At 38.6% G+C, this 18,479-nt stretch overlaps 2 protein-coding genes across 4 annotated transcripts in view; both read right to left on the bottom strand.

Moving 5' to 3' along the window:
* Nucleotides 1-5,093, bottom strand: part of si:dkey-119f1.1 (Structural maintenance of chromosomes protein 6-like) — an 11,935-nt gene extending 6,842 nt beyond the window's left edge. The window contains exons 1-14 of one of the 2 annotated variants that reach the window (XM_005914538.3): nt 5,002-5,093; nt 4,461-4,592; nt 4,172-4,307; nt 3,641-3,746; nt 3,361-3,497; nt 3,091-3,152; nt 2,744-2,824; nt 1,850-1,951; nt 1,597-1,716; nt 1,385-1,483; nt 1,056-1,202; nt 643-731; nt 364-528; nt 38-216 (exon numbers count right to left, since the gene is read on the bottom strand). In XM_005914538.3, the coding sequence (XP_005914600.1) occupies nt 38-216; nt 364-528; nt 643-731; nt 1,056-1,202; nt 1,385-1,483; nt 1,597-1,716; nt 1,850-1,951; nt 2,744-2,824; nt 3,091-3,152; nt 3,361-3,497; nt 3,641-3,746; nt 4,172-4,307; nt 4,461-4,574 (1,537 nt within the window). In that variant the 5' untranslated portion in view covers nt 4,575-4,592; nt 5,002-5,093. The remainder of the gene's footprint in view (nt 1-37; nt 217-363; nt 529-642; nt 732-1,055; nt 1,203-1,384; nt 1,484-1,596; nt 1,717-1,849; nt 1,952-2,743; nt 2,825-3,090; nt 3,153-3,360; nt 3,498-3,640; nt 3,747-4,171; nt 4,308-4,460; nt 4,593-5,001) is intronic. The other variant, XM_005914537.2, reaches the window with a different exon arrangement.
* An 863-nt stretch (nt 5,094-5,956) lies between these two features.
* Nucleotides 5,957-18,444, bottom strand: ak9 (adenylate kinase 9). 2 transcript variants are annotated; one of them, XM_014338480.2, is made up of 36 exons: nt 18,185-18,444; nt 17,952-18,049; nt 17,476-17,539; nt 17,340-17,392; nt 17,132-17,228; nt 16,859-16,971; nt 16,527-16,688; nt 15,703-15,819; nt 15,284-15,358; nt 15,089-15,190; nt 14,786-14,925; nt 14,378-14,697; nt 13,775-13,893; nt 13,359-13,494; nt 13,123-13,216; nt 12,952-13,016; nt 12,806-12,865; nt 12,257-12,451; nt 11,912-12,048; nt 11,548-11,751; nt 11,181-11,456; nt 10,968-11,086; nt 10,492-10,711; nt 10,277-10,345; nt 9,981-10,193; nt 9,617-9,835; nt 9,233-9,449; nt 8,940-9,141; nt 8,613-8,759; nt 8,286-8,503; nt 7,955-8,151; nt 7,656-7,825; nt 7,337-7,435; nt 7,074-7,176; nt 6,864-6,978; nt 5,957-6,412 (listed from the first exon to the last, which is right to left on the bottom strand). In XM_014338480.2, exons 2-36 carry the CDS (start codon nt 18,042-18,044, stop codon nt 6,198-6,200), a joined length of 5,145 nt encoding a protein of 1,714 aa, XP_014193966.1. In that variant the 5' UTR covers nt 18,045-18,049; nt 18,185-18,444; the 3' UTR covers nt 5,957-6,197. The 2 variants fall into 2 exon arrangements, with proteins under 2 accessions (XP_014193966.1, XP_005914603.1); XM_005914541.3 differs by having other exon boundaries at nt 18,191-18,443.
* Nucleotides 18,445-18,479: the final 35 nt, after the last annotated feature.

Raw genomic sequence — 18,479 nt, 5'->3', positions numbered from 1 at the left:
GCACATGCTACACTTTCTGTGCATAACCAGGTCTTACCCAACGGTCCTCGAGGTCTGTGCTTGAAATGGCCTCTTCTGTGAGATTCCTGAATGGCGTTTAGCAGCGCAGGCATCTGCTCTCCAAAACGCCGCAGCCGATTGGACCGACTGCTCTCCATTGTCTGCAGATTCCTCCTGTTGGCTTCAATGGACCTCTGGAGAACCTCCTGCTCTCTCCTGAAAACAAACAGAGGGGCAAAATACAGTCATTTCTAGAGAATAGCTTCAATTAGAAACTGCAAATACATTCCTTTAAGCTACCCTAGAATCAGCAATTATTGGTTATTGCATGTACAATGATTTTCCTTTGGTGCATTGTTTTACCTCATTTTTCCTTGTTCTTCTTTGGCGCGACTGATGGCATGCTGATACTGGTCAATCTGTTGGCCCAGTGTAGAGATCTGATGCTTCAGGTTTTCCAGCTCAGTCTGGATCTGCTCGATCCTTTCTGCTCTGGCTTTGCTCTCTGCTCCCGTTTTCTGACTGATGCTAGAGGTAAGAAAAGGGGTGTGATGAAATAAAGCACAGGCGAGCCAAAACAGAATAAATAACTTTTCAACCCGAATTTAATGCAGAAGACAACTAAATAAGATGACACAAAACCTCAGCTTGAGATCTTTTATCCTCGACATCAGCTGAGTTTTGTCCTTTTCCAAGTCCCTCAGGTTGGCTTTGCATCTGTGGACTGTGACCTGATGTGCACACGTAAATGAAGAGTTAAATATTCACAAGTTGACGTACAAGCATCACAAAGATAACAGTCATTTTTTAAAACTAATTTTGAATTAATTATATGACAGAATGGTGATGCAGAGCTCCTATACTGATGACGACAAACAAACAAACAAAAAAACACATCAGATGATGGAAAGCCACTGCATCTGCTGAGGAACACAAATGCACTTATAAACTAAGCCTCAGACTTGCTACATAAAATCATTAAGTACTTGTAAAAAGTGAACGAGCCGACCATCAGAAATCCACCTTATGCTGCGGTTAGTGCACCCAACTCTCACCTCGCTGGACTTTAAAAGGTTGTTGCGTTTCTGAGACTCAGTCTTGAGCTCAGCACATTTAGGTTGAAGCTCCTGGACTTGCTGTGTGATCCTCTCTAGCTGTTCCTGGACCTGTTTGTACTTTTCCTCTGCTTCATCGACCTTATTCTGCATGATCAAAAAGGTTTAGGGTTAAAAGGTTACAGAATGAACAGTCCAAAAGTCTGAGCCATAAAACTGAAGTAGCAATTACTTAATTAGTAGTAATTTGTGTTAATTCTAAAAGAATTATTAACATTTGAGATGTGTTATATGTTGATTTCAGGGTTACTACCGAAGAAGTTTCATACCTTCCATTCGTTCACCTTGTCGTCATATTTCTCTGTGGATCGTCTGTCTGCCTGCAGCTTCTCCTTCATTGGCTCTAAGTCCTTCTCCATCTCAGTCACCTGCAACATTTAACATATTTGTACAGGAATTAAAATTCAAACAAGTGATCTTAACTAAACAGGGAAAGGGAAATACTGGAAAATTGCGGGAAGTTGGAGGAAAATGGTCTCACCAAAGCCCAAGCCATCTGCTTCTGCAACTCCTCCAGTTTGGTGTGCATTTCATCAAGTGAAGCCAGGCTCCTGTAACGGTCCTCCTTCTCCAGGTACTTCCGTTTTAGGTCTTTCAAGCACTAGGAATGACCACAAATTAATATTAAAAGATGCTTTAAAACAAAACTTAGCTGTGCAATCCAAATAAAAGGGTTTAAATTCAAGAAATGTAATAATATCACTACTGCCCATTTCAGCGACACAAATACATACTTCACTGTGTTGCTCAACTTTATCCTCTGTGAGATGCTTAGTGGTTTTGATGTAGATAAAGTCCTCTCTCATCTGCTCCAACTGGGTGGCTTTCATAAAAAACTGCAGAGAGAAAAATAGATTAAAAACAACCGGGGCTTATTTATAGTTAACAGTTAACAAAACAACGCAAATTCAAACAAGGAGATTGTGCTGCAAATTAGGGAGCAGGCTAACAAGATGATCAAGCTGGTATAGAATAGAATAAACCTTTATTATCCTACGGATAAGAAATGTGGGTGTTACACAGCTCTTATAGCAAGGGGAATATATAAGGTCCTGTATACATAAGCAACTGAAGTTTGTATATGGTTTGCCATTTTACCAATCAAAACAAAACTGCAGATGAGGCTGGTGACAGCATCATTAGATATGTATATATGTGATCAGAAATTCCAAATGTACCAGAACAACATCTATACCAAATCTCTTCCATGCTAAATCTAAACTCTTATTGGCATTAGATTCGAATCAAAGAAGAGGGTTTTTGTTGCTAGAAGCTACTAACCAAACACATTTGGGCAGTCTTTTGTTACATGCAGGTAAAGAGTCTGTGTGGAGAATAAGAGAGGTGAAATAGAAAAGCTATTTTGTCCACACCCCCACCCCCGCAATTTCCAAACAAATATTTGCATTTGGAAACAATGACTGGCAGATGAAACAGAGTGTTGGCCTGCCGGTTGGTTTTATATGTACTGGCCACACCAGAAGCCCTACAAATAGGCACAAACTTAATTGCCTTGACTGACAATCATTTTCATAGGTAGGTACCATAAAGAAACACGTTTCACGGTGTAGCAAACTGTCCACCCAATGCTGCTGTGTGGCTTAAACATGCAAGTACTCTGAACTAACCTTGTACTTGTCCCCCTCTCCTTTAGAATGTAGGAAGTACTTGCTCATTTCCTGAGTGAGAACTGATACAGGATTGTTGACCTTTGGGAGAGAAAACACATTAATAAGCATGACAGTAACACAGGTTCACGTGACACACTTTAACAACTGACATGGCCCCACAATTTGTTGCTTAAGTTTCAGCTCAAATGTTGAAACTGTACAGATAAATACAGCTAAAATCACAGCATAGTCAAAAGTGCAGTTTAACCAGAACATCAATGTGTGAAGGACAAAAACAGAGTTGGCTGAAAGTTGGCGGTAGAGCATCTCTGAGTTACATGAAAGAAGACCTGCATCTCTCATACCTGAATATTGAAATTATCCAGAATAGAGACAAGTTCTTCCTTTTTGGTTGAGATTAGCTGACCTGTAAGAGAGAGAAAAAACAAAAAGAAAAACATTGTGAACATTCACTTTACTCTCACTGACGATGTTCCAGACTCCATTAAATGACTCATCTTTGTTCTTTCTGTTCTTATTTTAAATCAATGGACAATTATAAATGTACTTATGGAGAATTTACTGCAAATAGTTTGCTGCAATATCTAAATTTACAAACTCCTTCGCATTTTTACCTGATTTACTTCTCAGCTTATATGTTCTCAGTCCGTCCCGAGTTATCCTTAGATCTAGAATAATAGCCGACCCATACACCTCTGGTTTGTAAGCATCCCTTCCTTTATTACGCAATGTGATGGAAACATCAGCTGAACTGAGGAGACAGAAATGCACATCAAGGGTCAGATACTTGCGTTTGTTATTTGTAATTACTTTTCACATTTATGATGTGCTCTCTCATCACAAAATAAGATAACAGATAGTGCGTGACAGATAAAAAAATTATTGTGAAATCACCTTTCTCCTTCCTTCACGAAACCCCTGAGGGATGATCCTCTATTTGTAGCCTGGGCATTCCCGCCTAAGGCAACTATGAGAGCTGTCAAAACGGCGCTCTTTCCACCTGTCACAAAACAATTGGCACACAAAAATTGAACAGACAGGACACTGTAATAAACAAAGATTTATGGACGATAATAACAGCCACTGAGTTTCCACTTCACATTTTATAAATGCACCGAAACAACTTCAAACCACTAATAACACCATATAAATAATGACATTTGCAGACATGTGCAACAGAAAGCACCAGCACTGAGAAAGCAACAAGATCTCACTAAACCAAAGTGATTAACTAGTAATTATTAGTTAATAATTTTTCAACTATTTTCAGCAATGATAGAAGCCTTTACATGATAATTACAGCACACAATAGAGACATTTTGGCCAAAATGTAAATATAGGGTTGCAGCCTGCATTGGCATGAAACGAGGGGGATTCAGAAGCCTCGTTACATCTCCGATCTGCCAGATAAGATAGTGCACTTACTTCCGTTGTTGCCAACAACAAAGTTGACATTGGAACCAAAGGTAAACGGGCCAAGGAGCGAGTGGCACATAAAATTCTTCAGAGTGATACTTTCTACAATCCCAGCATCACTCACCACCTCCGCACCACACTGCAACTGCACACAAAGTAACAAGTATCCACACTGTGAGCCTCTATCCTTTGCATTCTCAGAGAATTATTTAAGAAATAAGTAAATACACGAGGGTGAAATTAAACAAAAACTGGAAATCAAACAAAACTAGCGTGCTTCACTGCACGGTAGACGTACATTACTCAGAATGGGATCTTCCTGGTCACTGTCAGCAGCATTTTCACTTTCATTCACAGATCTGGATCTCTTGTTGGGATTTTCATTGACGGAGGTGCCCTTCCTTTTAGACATCGTAGACACCCCGTGTTGCTTTTAACGGTAAAAAGAAGAAGAAGAAGAAGAAGAAGTAATAATAATAGAAAGCGACAGAGTGAAAGAAACCTGATACACATATAAAACTACTAGCACAGTCAGACATCTATTTAAACTGTCGAATCAGCTCTCCATCTAAATTCTGCCGTCACGTCGGCTGCTAGTTAACGGATATGAGTTTTAAGGCATTGCCTGCAGTTTAAACCGCGACATTAGTAGCTTAATTAAGTTTAGGAAAAGTTACACACGTTACAGGACTAGCTTAGCTGGCTAACTAAGGCTACATGCTAAAAAGAAAGTCAACGACTGTCTATCCAAACATGAGTCGAGTTTGCTGCGGGTTAGTTTTGTGCCGCCTTAAGTAACTGGAAGCGCAGGTATGGTATTTTGCGGAGTGACAACTGACCTACCTTGCGGTACCCTCACACTCTCCGACGCAACTGATGGGAACGACCACCAGACCGGCTATCGAATTCGCGCCCGCTATCCGCTTTGAAATCTCGCGGGAATACGCGAGATCGAGAAATCTGAACCGCTATTTAAAAAAAAGTAAAAAAATAAAGAAAATGAAATATTATAGACTTTAACAATGAAGAAGAGAGTTAAAGAGAAGCAACGTGTGAGAATAAATTAAATGAAACAAACAAACAGTTGCCAGATTAATTCTTTAAGTAACAACGAATTAGTGCTGTAGTTGTGCTTTAATTGTACTAATGCTTTTGTACCCTTTCCTTTCGCAGTCGTAGCACGCGGAAAGCTCCTGCTGTTTGTGTGTGTGTCAGATGATTATTTTACTGTACTCGGATGATTCTCCGGTGGAAATGTCTGTATTTAAACACACATTTACTAGAATTGAATGCAACGAGCATTTTCTAATTAAATATTATTGTCAAATGAACTCGCATATAGCTCTTTTTTGTCTCTTCAGTTCTTTGTATTTGCCTGGTTCCACTCATTGTAGACGTTAATATCACAACACTCTTTAGGCTGTTATTTGGGGTAGGAACCTGCAGTCATGTGCAGCATTTATCCACCCATCATCCAATTCACGGCCACGCAATTTTCATTTTCATTTAATCAGCACAGAGGACCGCCAACACCCTGCTACCTTCACTACCTTCAGGTCTACAAAACCATCAAGGCCTCTTCTCATCCAAGCCACCATCTGTTCACTCTGTTGCATTCTGGAAGTATCAAAGTACTGAACTCTGTCTCATGACAAGGTGCACTACCACCACTCGGAACACCCTGTGTAATATTACTAAAGACTGTGAAACAGATATTCATATGTGTGTCAAACCCATTTCTGACTAAAACTGGATAAGAAAAAAACCTTAATAAAGTATACACGATCGTTGTTGAATGTTAAATTTATTTCAATCCAGGAAAAAGAAAATCAAATGCTTATGAAATGAATGAAATGTGTATGGTGAAAGTTACTGGTAAATAATGATACAGACAAAAGAGCTTTTATAATTAAAGATACAGTCTTTGGAAACATAAACGAAAGAAGTCAATGTAATTTTTTTTAAATGTAATTGTATTGCAGACTCAGATTACCACATCACGTTAAGTACAATGACAATGCTGTAGTCAAAAGTACTAATCAAGCTGTACGCCATTAGCTCCAGGCAAGTCGCTTAAGGCCAAAAACCTGTTCAGCTTGAACTCAAAGTCAATCGGGCGTTCACTGGGAGGCCTGTAGTTCCCCTTCATTACAGTGCTCAGGTAGGGGATGAGCATGCAGTTCTCTTCAAATGAGGCCAGCTTCTTTTTGTACATCTGGCAAATGGAGTCTGTACTCCTGTGGTTGAAAGCTATAACAATGTAAAATTGGAATTATTACTTAAGTAGGAAAAAACACATGAACAAGTTCGGTGCTGGAAGCATATAACAAGTCTTAAAAGGTGAATGAGATACATTGTACATAGTAAACTTTGATAGGAAAACATTTCAGAATGAGGTAAAGCAGCACATAAAATCTTTACTTTAAACTTAAAGTAAAGAGCGATCGTGGCTCAAGAGTTGAGAGTTCGCCTTGTAATCGGAAGGTTGCCGGTTCGAGCCCCAGCTCCAACACGCTCGGTCATTGTGTCCTTGGCCATCACCAGTATGTGTGTGTGAATGGGTGGATGACTGGATGTGTAAAGCACTTTGGGGTCCTTAGAGACCAGTAAAGCGCTAAATAAATACAGACCATTTACCATTTTAATCATCCTAATATTTCTCATAATATATTAAATAAAGGTTTAAATATAACATTCCTACCTTTCAAATACAAGGCCACATAACTGAGAGCTGATCTCTTTAAACTGAGATAAGGATGCTTTGGTTTGAGACACCCGGCAGCTGTCATTGCCTTGATCACTGCTTCTGCCACACCCTAAAAAATACAATGTGGTTGATGGATGTACTTTTAAAAATCTCAGCAGACAGGACGATACTGCAATATTTTCCATGTGATACAGAGTTTCTGACCTGCTCCAGGTAGCCCAGCGTTGGAAGGGAGGTGAGATGTACAGGTTCAGAAAGGGGAGGAACTTTAATGGGCAGCTTTTGGGCCCAGTAGGTTTCAGGAGTCCTTAAATAAATAATTTCACATTTCAGTGAATAGACCAAAGGTTTACACACCACCCACTTTCTTTGTAAGTGTAGCTCAAAGTAGTTTGTAAAAAAGTGAAGTGAAAAAAGAAAACATTAAAAAAAGGCACACGTTTTTCAAATATACAAAGAAATAACACCTCATGAACTTGTCCCGTTTCTCCTTGGTCTCAAAAATATAAATTCGTTCTCTGTACTCCACAGCATATTCCATCTTTCCTCGAACCAGAGCTTCGTACCTAAGAACAAATAAGACTTCCATGTGAAAAAAATGTCACAGAAGACATATTCAATATTTCTGACATACTGTGATGGAATAAAGTATTTAGATTTTAAATGCTACAAAAAAGAGAAGATCCTTAGGATCTTATGTATTCTTGTATCTTGTATCTTTCTTTCTTTCTTTCTTTTTTTTAGCAATTTGAAGCATATTTCTCAGTGACACAGTGGATAATGTACCTCTGCTTTCCATCCAGGTAAGTAACAGGACAGAAGCCCTTCATCTCAACTTGCTGTGGAAACCTGTTCTTCACCTGTATCTCAGTCAGCTTCCTTGGCAGGAGGTGGGGTTTTGGGAGGGTGTGCGGGCAGCCAGGTGTGACAAATTGATCAGGAGTAGACAGGAACATCTGTGATTGAGAGAGCAAGATAACAAGTTCCAGTTCCAGTTTTTAGGTTTGAATGCCTTCCCATACTCATTTGGGCTTTTACCTATGAATCTTGCAATTAATTTATGGGGGAACTTCCAAGAAACTGACCTCTAAATGGTTTTCATCACACATCTTGAAATAATGTCCCCTGTACTCAGCCGCATGAGTCAATGCTGCAGTTTCTGAGATGTCCACCAGGTGGTAATGTAGGGCCATGCAGACAGGGCAGTACTGGCCAAACTCTCCAAGTCGGCAGTCAAACTCCTTGGGTGTGATGCACAGCTTGTTGATGCAGGCTGCTTGCCCTGGTTAAATCATCATGCGTTGAGTTAAGAGGTTCAACATTTAGGCGCATGTAAAACATTTAGCCCATGAGTTTGACAGCATCTTGAGGGGATTTCTGGTGAAATAAACCAGCTTAAACTCTTCTTGAACTTACCCTTCTGTATCCTGTCCAGGTAAGTTTGAATATATTTCATGCTGGTGCTGACCTCTTTTATCATTCTGTCCCAGATCCACCATTTGCTCTTGAGGCCATTGAGAAGCAAGCAGTTTTGATATTGTTGTTGGAAGTGATGCCTCACATGCACCACCTCCTTCTTGTAGCAGGAATTACGAATGTGTAGGATCTCAGAGCTATCGTGCGTCAAGTGAGGCCTAAAGTGTAAGAACAAAGGAAACACAAGAAGATTATAATTTTTGCAATTATAATCAGCTGTCAGACCTAAAATCTGTCATTATATTTATAAGTTCTGTGTTCTCTGACTTGTTGGGCTTCATCTTGTCTGCAAGACCTCTCTTCAGCACCTCCACTATGTCCAGCTCTAGCTCAACTACTATCATGGGGATGATGCTCTGAGACCCCATCAGTTCTGCCTGCTTAAGGGTCATTGGAAACCCATCAAGCACATATCTGAAATACCAGAAATATCATAGTATATTAGATACACACTAAACCAACAAAAATAGAGTAAATTATACAGTCTTGACTTAAAAAAAACAAAATCCATGCCAAAGATTAAGTTCGGATCGCACCTAGCATTGAGTTTTGCTAAGTATTAACACATACATGTGATAAACCCTTTGTCTTTACCCTTGCATGCTACAGACTGAGTTCATCAGTGCCACCTCCAGACACTGAATGGCCAGTTCATCAGGCACAACAAGGCCCTGTAAGAGATACTCTTTCATCTGAATAGCCAGATCGGTGTTCCCCTGAGTGTCAAGCACCATACGCATAACGCTACCAATGGACAGCTGAGCCAAGCCATATTTCTGAGAAAAAATTTGTGCCACTGAGGAAGCAGAAATACAAAAAGTAAAATAAAAGAAATGAACATAGTAAAAAATGTAATAAAGTTCATTTTTAACTATCTTGTATCTTACCGGTGGTCTTTCCAGATTTTGGAGGTCCAATCACTGCTATTTTAATAGGAAGTGACGTGGTGGGCTTGGGCTGCCGCAGGTACTTTAAGGGGTTGAGCATAAATGTGTTACAGTTCTCCTTAGATGCAAAGAAGTAGATATACTGATGGAACAGCAGGAGGTATGTTGTGTTGAAAGGCCACTTCAGAGGCTGGATCAGGTCTCTTTCTTTGTGTAGCTACAGGTTGGAAATGGATGAAAAAAATGTTAAAGTATACTTTATGAAGGACATTTTATATATTTGTTTTTTCTGTCAACATTTCAGCTTAAAACAAAGGAGTAATTATATTAAAATATTTCTTGGAACTATTGGAAGCACAGCTGACGTTCCTAAACCCTGCCTACCTTGATGGGGTCCAGGAAGCCAAAGGCACTGAAGAACTTAAAAGAGGAGAGCAGCAGTTTGCATGCCAGGCTGTAGGGGATGGGGTGGCATTTTTGGAAGAGTGACTCCCTGTTGGTCAACAAGGGTTTGATTTTCTTGAGCAGCTGACACTGAACAATGCGTAGTTTGCGAGACGCATTGATGACCATTCTGGGTATATTGTGTTCACCTAGGAGTTCCTAACAATAGAACAACATATAGCACCATATATAAGATCCAACTAGTTTTATTGTAAAATACAAATATTTTAAAGTAAAGTCTTGTTGTGAATATGAAATACAAGTAGAATTGATCAGGGCTCATTTTTGTTTTGTGCATATGTACCATCACAGAACTAAGGTTGGTCTCTTGTGTCACAAAACGCTCTTTTATTCCTATCTCCAGCCTGTTGGTAGCTAGTTCCTCAGTCTCCTCATTCTCGATGTCTTCCTCATCCTCTTCTGCAGGAAATTCCTCCTCCAGCAGGGCCTCAATCATCTCCTCTATGTCTGCAGTTTCATGCTCTTCATCATCTTTTGTGCCATCTTGAAAACTGAGCTGTTTTGTTTGCAAATACAGAAAGAAAGAAGACGTTTGAATCAAATGCAGATGTGATAATTCGGGTTACCTCTTTTGCTTACCTCTTTTTTAGTTGCCTTTAAATCTTGCTCTGCCATGAGTTCAGCTTTTCTCTTGGAAATATCCTCCTCCTGAATTACAAAATTACCATGAATGTTTCAGATCCAAGAAATGAATTTATCCTAATTTGTCAAGACAGACAGCAAGACTAATGTTTCCTGGCAGAAAAATAACACAGTTACTAAAACTGGGACCTAAGTATCACTTATTTTTTTACCCGTTTTTTTTTACGCAGGTCATGAAGGAGTTTCAGCTGTGCTTCACGTTTGTTTCGACGCTCACGCCAAATCTCCAGGTACTGTGGCAACAGACGACTCTGGACATCCTCAACATCCACTTCCATCATTACCACAACGTCAGGGAAAAACTTTTGCTCAAACATGTACTGCACCTCATTCAGATCAATAGGAAAGCCCTCCAAAATAAAACCTGTAGACCTAGAACATAGATGATCTTAAGTTAAAGAACAATATCTCTTGTAAGGTGACCAAAACTCTCAAAGAGACCTTGATGGGAAGTTACCGATGTAAAGTTCATTGTGTATAAAGCTACTCCAGCAAATTTACATTTAGAAAAAGCTAAAAACTAGATGTTTACCCCCCTTTTTCTTTTTTACGCGATTTGCGCTGAAAAAGATAGTAAATAGGCAGAAAACAAGAAGAGGCAGGAAACATCCAGTTTTGTAATAGTTACTTGTATGGTTCATGTTTCCAGTATGGTGCAATAGTCATGTCCAGAATCTTTGGATTCAGAGGATCTCCATCAGATAGGTAGGCTTTGATGGCCATTTCATCCTCAGTCAGTTCTTCTTGCTAAAGTTACAGAAAAGCACATACACAGAAATTCAAAACCTGAAATGAAATATCATAACAAACTGTGCTAGAATGAAACTGTGTTGAAGCTGACCTCCGTCTCATTCATGCTAACATAGGGATCCTCTGACTCCTTCTCGTCCTCCGCCCTGGCTTCCATTATTTTGGCATCCAAGTCTTCAGAATCATCTTGTAAGAGCACTAACTCATCAGCATCAGGTATCCACATCTTTGTCTTGGCCATTATGAGCATTTGGAGCTGCTCTCTGAACTGGATATGGAAGAGCCCAAGCTGCTGTGCAAGCCACTTCCCATTAGTCGTCTTGCCTGAGCCTCCGCTGCCGAGCAAAAAGATCCGCAGAGCAGGAGGCTTAGATGGAAAAACATGACAAAGAGCCAGTGAGGACACTTTTGTTCAGAACTACAGCATATGACTTTCTCTTTTCATGTTAAGGTTATACCTTGAGAGGCTCAGTGTGTGCAACAAATTGATCAGGATTTTGAAGAAATGATTCCCTGGCTTCTAAGCTGGAGAAGTAGTAGGTCTTCTCACGATACTTAGCTGCAATTTCATCGGTACAGGGTTGCAGGACATTATGGTCTTTTAAGACAACAGGGCAGAAATGCTGGGTGTCACCTAAGAATCTGTTGGTCGTGGTGTTTCCCTGCATTCATTAAGAAGATAAGATAGACATACTTCAATGGATTGCTTGCCTTACTAATATTTGTCAAGAAAGCAGTAAGTTCTCTGTTCTCTTTCTACAATTTTAAATAGCGCTGTAAACATATGGATATTAAAGCTGAAAGACTCCTTAGTTTACTGACTTCATCTCTTTCCCCTAGGGAATAATCATCATCACTGCCTTCCTCTGTTCTCTCCAGCTGAGCTAAGGCCTCTATATCTTCTGCGTCTTTTTCCATGTCCTCCTCTGATAACTCCCAGGACACATACTGAAAGGGTTCTGAAGATCACACATGAGAGCTAAAGATTAGATTGGAACTTTTTAGCAGAATATCACATGATATATCACTCGTTAGTTCACCATTTATTTATTCCAATCCATTACCAGCAAAATAACATAATATTTGTCTCAGTATTTTTTTGTGTGTGTCTGGCGCAAATTTGTTTCTAAGACAACAGTGATTTGGTCTGCATAGCTTTACACTCACTGTCCATCTGCTGGATCATCTCTTGAAGCAGGTTCTCTGGGCTTTTCCTGCCAATCTCCAGGGTACAGTGGGTTACCGTTAAACCAGACTGCATTTTCTCCCATTCACCCACAAACTGTCGTAACTGCAGTTTATACTCGTTCATCTCGGGGCTATCTGCATAGCCCAACTCTGAATCATCATGTACTACCACTGCTGCTTGGACCACACAAAGAGAGTGTGAACGAGAGAGAGTTAGAGAAAGAATGCTAATGATACTTCAGTGGTGCTCACAAACAGTACAAATACAACATATAAATTAGTTAGCACATTCAAAAATGTATCTGTGATTTTGATTGAAAATTGGAGTTTTTATTGGGCAGCATAGCCATTTCAGCGCACGTCCAAATTCAGAGAGTCATGAGAATCAAACCCCAGGAAATCTTGACAATGACTGACTGACCTGAATATGCACCTTATACTAGTTTCTCTCTTTAGTCAATTTGCATTTTTCATCTGAGAAAAACAAAACAAACAAAACAAAACAGCATGTTCTTGTTGTAACTTTACCTTCTTTTTGTACTACGTTAGGATTTGCAGAGCTGGTGGTGTTCAATTCCTTAGGATCTTCTGAAAATAAAAAAGAATGTAATAAAAATTATACTGATTGAATGGTATATGTTCAAGGGTAGTATATAAAAAACCAAAACCAGCACCATGAGTTTCTCCCATAACTGTCTTCATATTTGATTGCCCCTCTGATTCTTGCTCCTCTTGGTTTCTAAAATGGAGAGAATTAAGGCACAAAAACAAAAGTTGCAACAAAAATCTAACTCAGAAACATATGAAAAAAAAAAGAATCACAACATCATTTCATGTGCACTTACGAGAGCTCTATCGCCTGAGACTGTTCATCCTCTAACTTCTTCTTTACAGTGTTCTTTACACTTTCTTTATTCATCTCATAAAGTCTTCTCAAAACTGCTCAATGAAAAAATGTATTAATGGAAATGTAAAAAGCACCAAAGTGTATGCGTAAACACTGAAGGGCATTTCAAACCAAATTGTTGCAAATTATAAATGCAAATTTATATATTTAATCTTTTCTATTTGTGCCTCATACCCTGGTGTCCATCGCTGTCTGTGAGACAGAAGAAGACCTCTGGCAGAAGTCCAGCTTGCTGTAAGGCATCCATCTGGGAAAGGTTCTTGGGAAAGTTGTCAAGCACCCACCCAGTCTTGCCCTCCACCTCTTCAATCTATAACATCAAACTTTTTATCAGGTAAGTTATATTTACTTTATGCATGTGTCTGTCTAAGTGTCATGTCCCTGTATGCGTGATTTAGTGTTGGGTGTTGTGCGATGTAAGTCAATGATTTTATACAAATTAAAAAAATCTAACAATGCCAAACAAAGTTGCAGAAAAATCCTGTTGTGTGTCATTAATCATTCAAATATATGAACGTGTATGCATGCTAACTGCTTAAGACTGAGAAGTCGGTGTAAATCTCCCACCTGGGTTTAAATCTTTAACGTACCTCTTTTATACGCTTCTCTAGTATCTCAGCATACAAGCCAAAATAAGTAGTACTTGATTGCTTTGCTTGCTGCACAGCACTGAGCACCATGGCTTGCACCAGTGGATGATCCTCTGTCACTTAAAAACATCAGAACAAATAAGATCCTCTTTCATACAAATATACTGTTGTTCAGTATGCTTCAAAATATTAGAACAACATAACACAACAACAACCAGAATATTGTTTAATTATGTCCTGATATGTTAAACCATGAAACTGAAAGAGGGTGCACTTTCCTTTTCACATATCTATGATACATATGGTTTATAAGAAAGTATTTTCACATCTTACCTTCACATTAATTCTGTGTATGACATTATCAGTCACTTGTTCAGCAATAGGTACAAATATTGCTTTATATCATACAGTTTGTTGGAGGACTATTACATACATATATATAGAAGCTACACTCCTAATAGTATATAGTGCTCAGACAAGTTATTATGCCATGGTACATGGCATTACTGTTATTGCAAAAACATATTATTGTCAGTCACAGTTTATCAAATGTAATTCTACATGTGATTATAGAAAAAAAAATACCAACAAGGTTCAGCTTACCTGAATTTTGTCCATCTTCCTTCATCTTCATTTTGATTTTGTCTATAGCAGCCTGTGTTGTCTCCTCTTTAATTTTATTAATCCTCTCCTCTTTAGCCTTGACCAAAACTGGCTGCAACAGTTCCTCCATGTCAATTACCGCTGTGTTATAGTGCTGAGCTAGAAGTTTACATAAGGTGGTCTTCCCTGCAAGGGAAGGCCCAATGATTGAAACTTTGCAGGGTAACCTCGGCATTGGAGGTAACAGGTAAGGGCGAGGGTTTGTGACAAATTTATGGTGTGCCTCCGCTGACGAAAGGATGTACAGTTTGTCCTGGAATCTGTACAATGAATGAGAGTTGTTTAACATTTTCACATAGCTACTCAATAGAATCCTCATCTGGAAACAGTTTTTAAAAGACTGCTCACCCCACACTAAATTGTGGCTTGCCAGGAATGACCTTGCCCTCTTTCAAAGCAACAGGGCAAGTTCTGCCCCAGCGGCTCCTTCTCCACCTAAAGCCAGGGACCATAATCCTGTAAGAGGACATAATTCTCAGTAGGTCCTCCTGAAAAAGAGATGGTTTCAATATTAAAGCAAGTCCAGTCTTAATTCTTAGGATCAGGATTATTGGGATGGTTGTAGTACACATGTTATTCAAAATACAAGTATTTTGTACATGTTCCCATTCACTGATTGTGTTTTGAAATAAAATGTGAAGACTTCCAGACCGTGCTAACGTCCTCTTGCATTTCCTCATCCTCAGTCTGGTGGAGGAGGACTGGAACGGGGACGCGATTTATAGCCAAAGTTTCGAGACGCGACATAACAGACTAGAAGTACAAAATGTCAAAAAACACACCTTACAGAGACAACACTTCTGGAAAACACCAATACTATTTGTTGAAGTTTTTTTTAGTCTTTACCAAGTGCCACTCTTCTGTTGAATTATTTCCATCCAACTCCAAAAGGTAGAGAGGGTTGTGGTTTGCCATGTAGTCCTGAAAAAATATCAATTAATATACTTTTCATTCTGTGTTTTTCTTTTGTAATTTATTCTTTTAATAACAATAAATATTAATACAGTATATAGTTTGTCTGTAGTTAAATTTCAAAAGCCCTTAAGTACTGCATTTTGAGTCAAAAAAAATCTGGGATGTTCACTGCCTTATGATATAAACATACTGGTTAAGCAAAAACAGCATCTCCCAAGTAAATTCAAATACAAGGTTTAAAGGAATTATGAATTTTTATTCAAGATTTTTTTAAATAACACAACAAACTACATTTTTGGTGTGTCAGTAGTGGGTGACTTTGATGACAGGTCTAGGTCTGGGCAACTCACCTCTAGTGGTCTAAGCATGTTATCCTTGTACATGTTAATTCGAACAAAAGCATTTTTAGCCAAATACTCTGGTGTCCACACCATTCTGTCATTGGTATCCTTTGAGAGTTCCTCTTCCTAAGGAAAAAAAAAAATTACTAGTATGTAACTCAAAGCTTGGCAGTTTTTTCTTTGCTATGATAACAACTGATCACCTGGGGAATAAAAGGTTAGCTAAAATAAAAACAGCCCCCTAAAAATGCAAAACTGAAATCCAAACATGTACGGAACTAGGAAGGTGCTAAAAATATTAATCGTCTAAGAATTACTGGATATAATTCTGATTAGCATTCAACACCCTTAAATCTTACAGTTAAGACTGAAACTAGATCAATAGCTTTATTTCACTAGGCAATAAATGCATAGGTAAACATGGCAAAGCTTATAATATTTATGCTCCTACACCAAGACATGAGTACAACTGCTTCTGGGTATTGCTTCTGGTACTTTAGGCTAGTTTGCTCAGCGCTATCATGACAGCAAGAATAGCAAGTCCTATACCTGCAGACTGACGTTATTTTCTCTTATTTACTCAAGAAATGCAGTGGCTCTGTCATTCAAATCTGACCAGCTGGGATTGGGAAGGCAGAGGATTTTAAAGGCAGTGATTTCTGTCAGTTTGTTTTGGTTGATACAATGAAATAAGAGGAAAAGCAGCAAAACAGCAGTCATTGGATTATATTTCTTACAAGCATCAAAACAAAAGGAGGGGGGAGAACTAAAAGAGCTATGATTATGCATATTACATGATCAAGTGACAACACTTATTTTCCCTTAAGTAATACCTGCTCCTCCACATCCTCCGCATCCTCTGCATCCTGTTCCTTGCTCTTCTTCTCCTTGTTGTACACCTCTTCGCGCTGCCACTGATCCCTGTTATAAAACTGCCCTGTCTCTGGGTCCTGCTTCAGACCAGATAGCCTCTGGACAAGGTCCTTGTCTGGACACTGGTGAAAAGTAAAAGTATTTAATTTATAATCAATTCAGTAAAATCCTGACAGATCTTTTTCATAAATGAACTTAAAGAGATATTAGATTTAAAAATTACGACATTAAACTATGCAAAAGAAAAAAAATCAAATGCAATGGACAACTCCAAATAGAGAATGACAGTAACCTTGATGTTAATGATAATATCAGGCGTTAGCTTGAGGTTTTTGATCAGTTCAATCTGCTCATTAATCTTCAGATGCTCTTCTGACATGAACGGCAGGCAGCTCAGTACATAACCTGTATCAAAAACATGTGAATTACAAAACAGTGCAGAGCTTATCATATTGCTTATCGTCTAACCTATCAGTCATCTTATTTTCATCTGCAAAGAACATTTGGTGACTGAAAAGTTTGTTTTGCATGCATAGCCATAATTAAATGATGTCTTATTTATTACCATAGTGCTCCACATCTGGCGAGTTAAGCCTGGCAAGAATCAGCTTCAGCACCACATTCTCTGGTACACTTCTTCCCTCAGATAAGATGTCCAAAAGCTATATTCAACAGAATGCAACTCAGAGTTTCTAATGACTATAAAAGCATAAAGAAAACACATAACAGGAACAAAGGGCTTCCTTTCAAATGATACAGAAAATTTTACTTACCTCCAGGCCCTCTTTTGTTTCATTTTTTATGTGTGTGTTGAGAAGATTGGTATCTGAAAGATGTGAAAACTCATCTACATACACATCTCGAATTGGTAAAAAGATTTTTTTTATGAAGGCATAAAAGGGTACTCACCATCAATAAGGATACACCTCCAGGACTCTGCAATTTTTTTGGCCAAGGTGGATTTGCCAACACCCTGCCAAGAAGTGAATATAGAGGAATTGAAGCATTAGAAAAAAATATTTGCTAGTGTTTGGGTATGCACTTGTTGAGCTTTGGTGGGGACTCTCTGCATGATGTTTGTGATTGTGGAGTGCAGCTTAAGACAGGGAAAATTCTATAGTAGTTGTGTCCAGGAATTTTAAGTATAGCCTAAACATTTTACACTTGATGATCTACTAAACGTCATAATGTGTTTTATAACTGCATGGCATTCATGGTCTTTCCTCTTTGTTTATATATACATATCTGATTCACTGACAGATAGTACTGTGCATACTGTCTTTTGGACTTAAACACAACTACAAAGGTATATACGTAACCTAGCTAAATTTCACTTTATATTCACTTAGATATATATATATATATGCACTTTATATATAGATTACCGGTCTTCCAACGATGATAAAGCAGGTGGGCTTAGCAAGAAGTCTCTCTCTTTCGGCTTCATCTTCAATTAAGTTGTCTACTAAAGTAGCCATTCAAACTTTGTGAACACAGAAATTATAAAAGTCAAATAATCATTCAAGCAATCAGTTTTATAGCTTGAATGTGTAGTTTACATAATCTGACAAATATGTAAAATATTATTATTATCATATTTTACTTCAATGTTACTTACAGTTACCTTTGCGAGTGTCTATATTTTCTTTTATCTGCTAATACCCTTTTTAGCGCAGTTGTTCACTAGCGTTACAATAACCTAGCTATCCATATACGGTTACCATGACAACTTGCAAACTAAAGGGCTGGCTGAAGGTTTCTTAATACCTAGTTAATGCTAGCTTTAGAGTTTGAGGGTTGAAATAGCGTTTATAAATTAATTAATTGAATTATTTATTTATCATACTCAAGAGCAGTTATAAACGTTTAAAGCCGCTGCAAATTCAAATGCAAAGACAGTAAACCCATGTATC

The sequence above is a fragment of the Haplochromis burtoni genome, unplaced genomic scaffold (genome assembly GCF_018398535.1).
Source record: "Haplochromis burtoni strain Fernald_Lab_line unplaced genomic scaffold, NCSU_Asbu1 Contig_8, whole genome shotgun sequence".
NCBI classification, from domain to species: Eukaryota; Metazoa; Chordata; class Actinopteri; order Cichliformes; family Cichlidae; genus Haplochromis; species Haplochromis burtoni.
The sequence above is the reverse complement of the archived record's forward strand: the minus strand, read 5'-3'. Positions and strand labels throughout refer to the sequence as shown.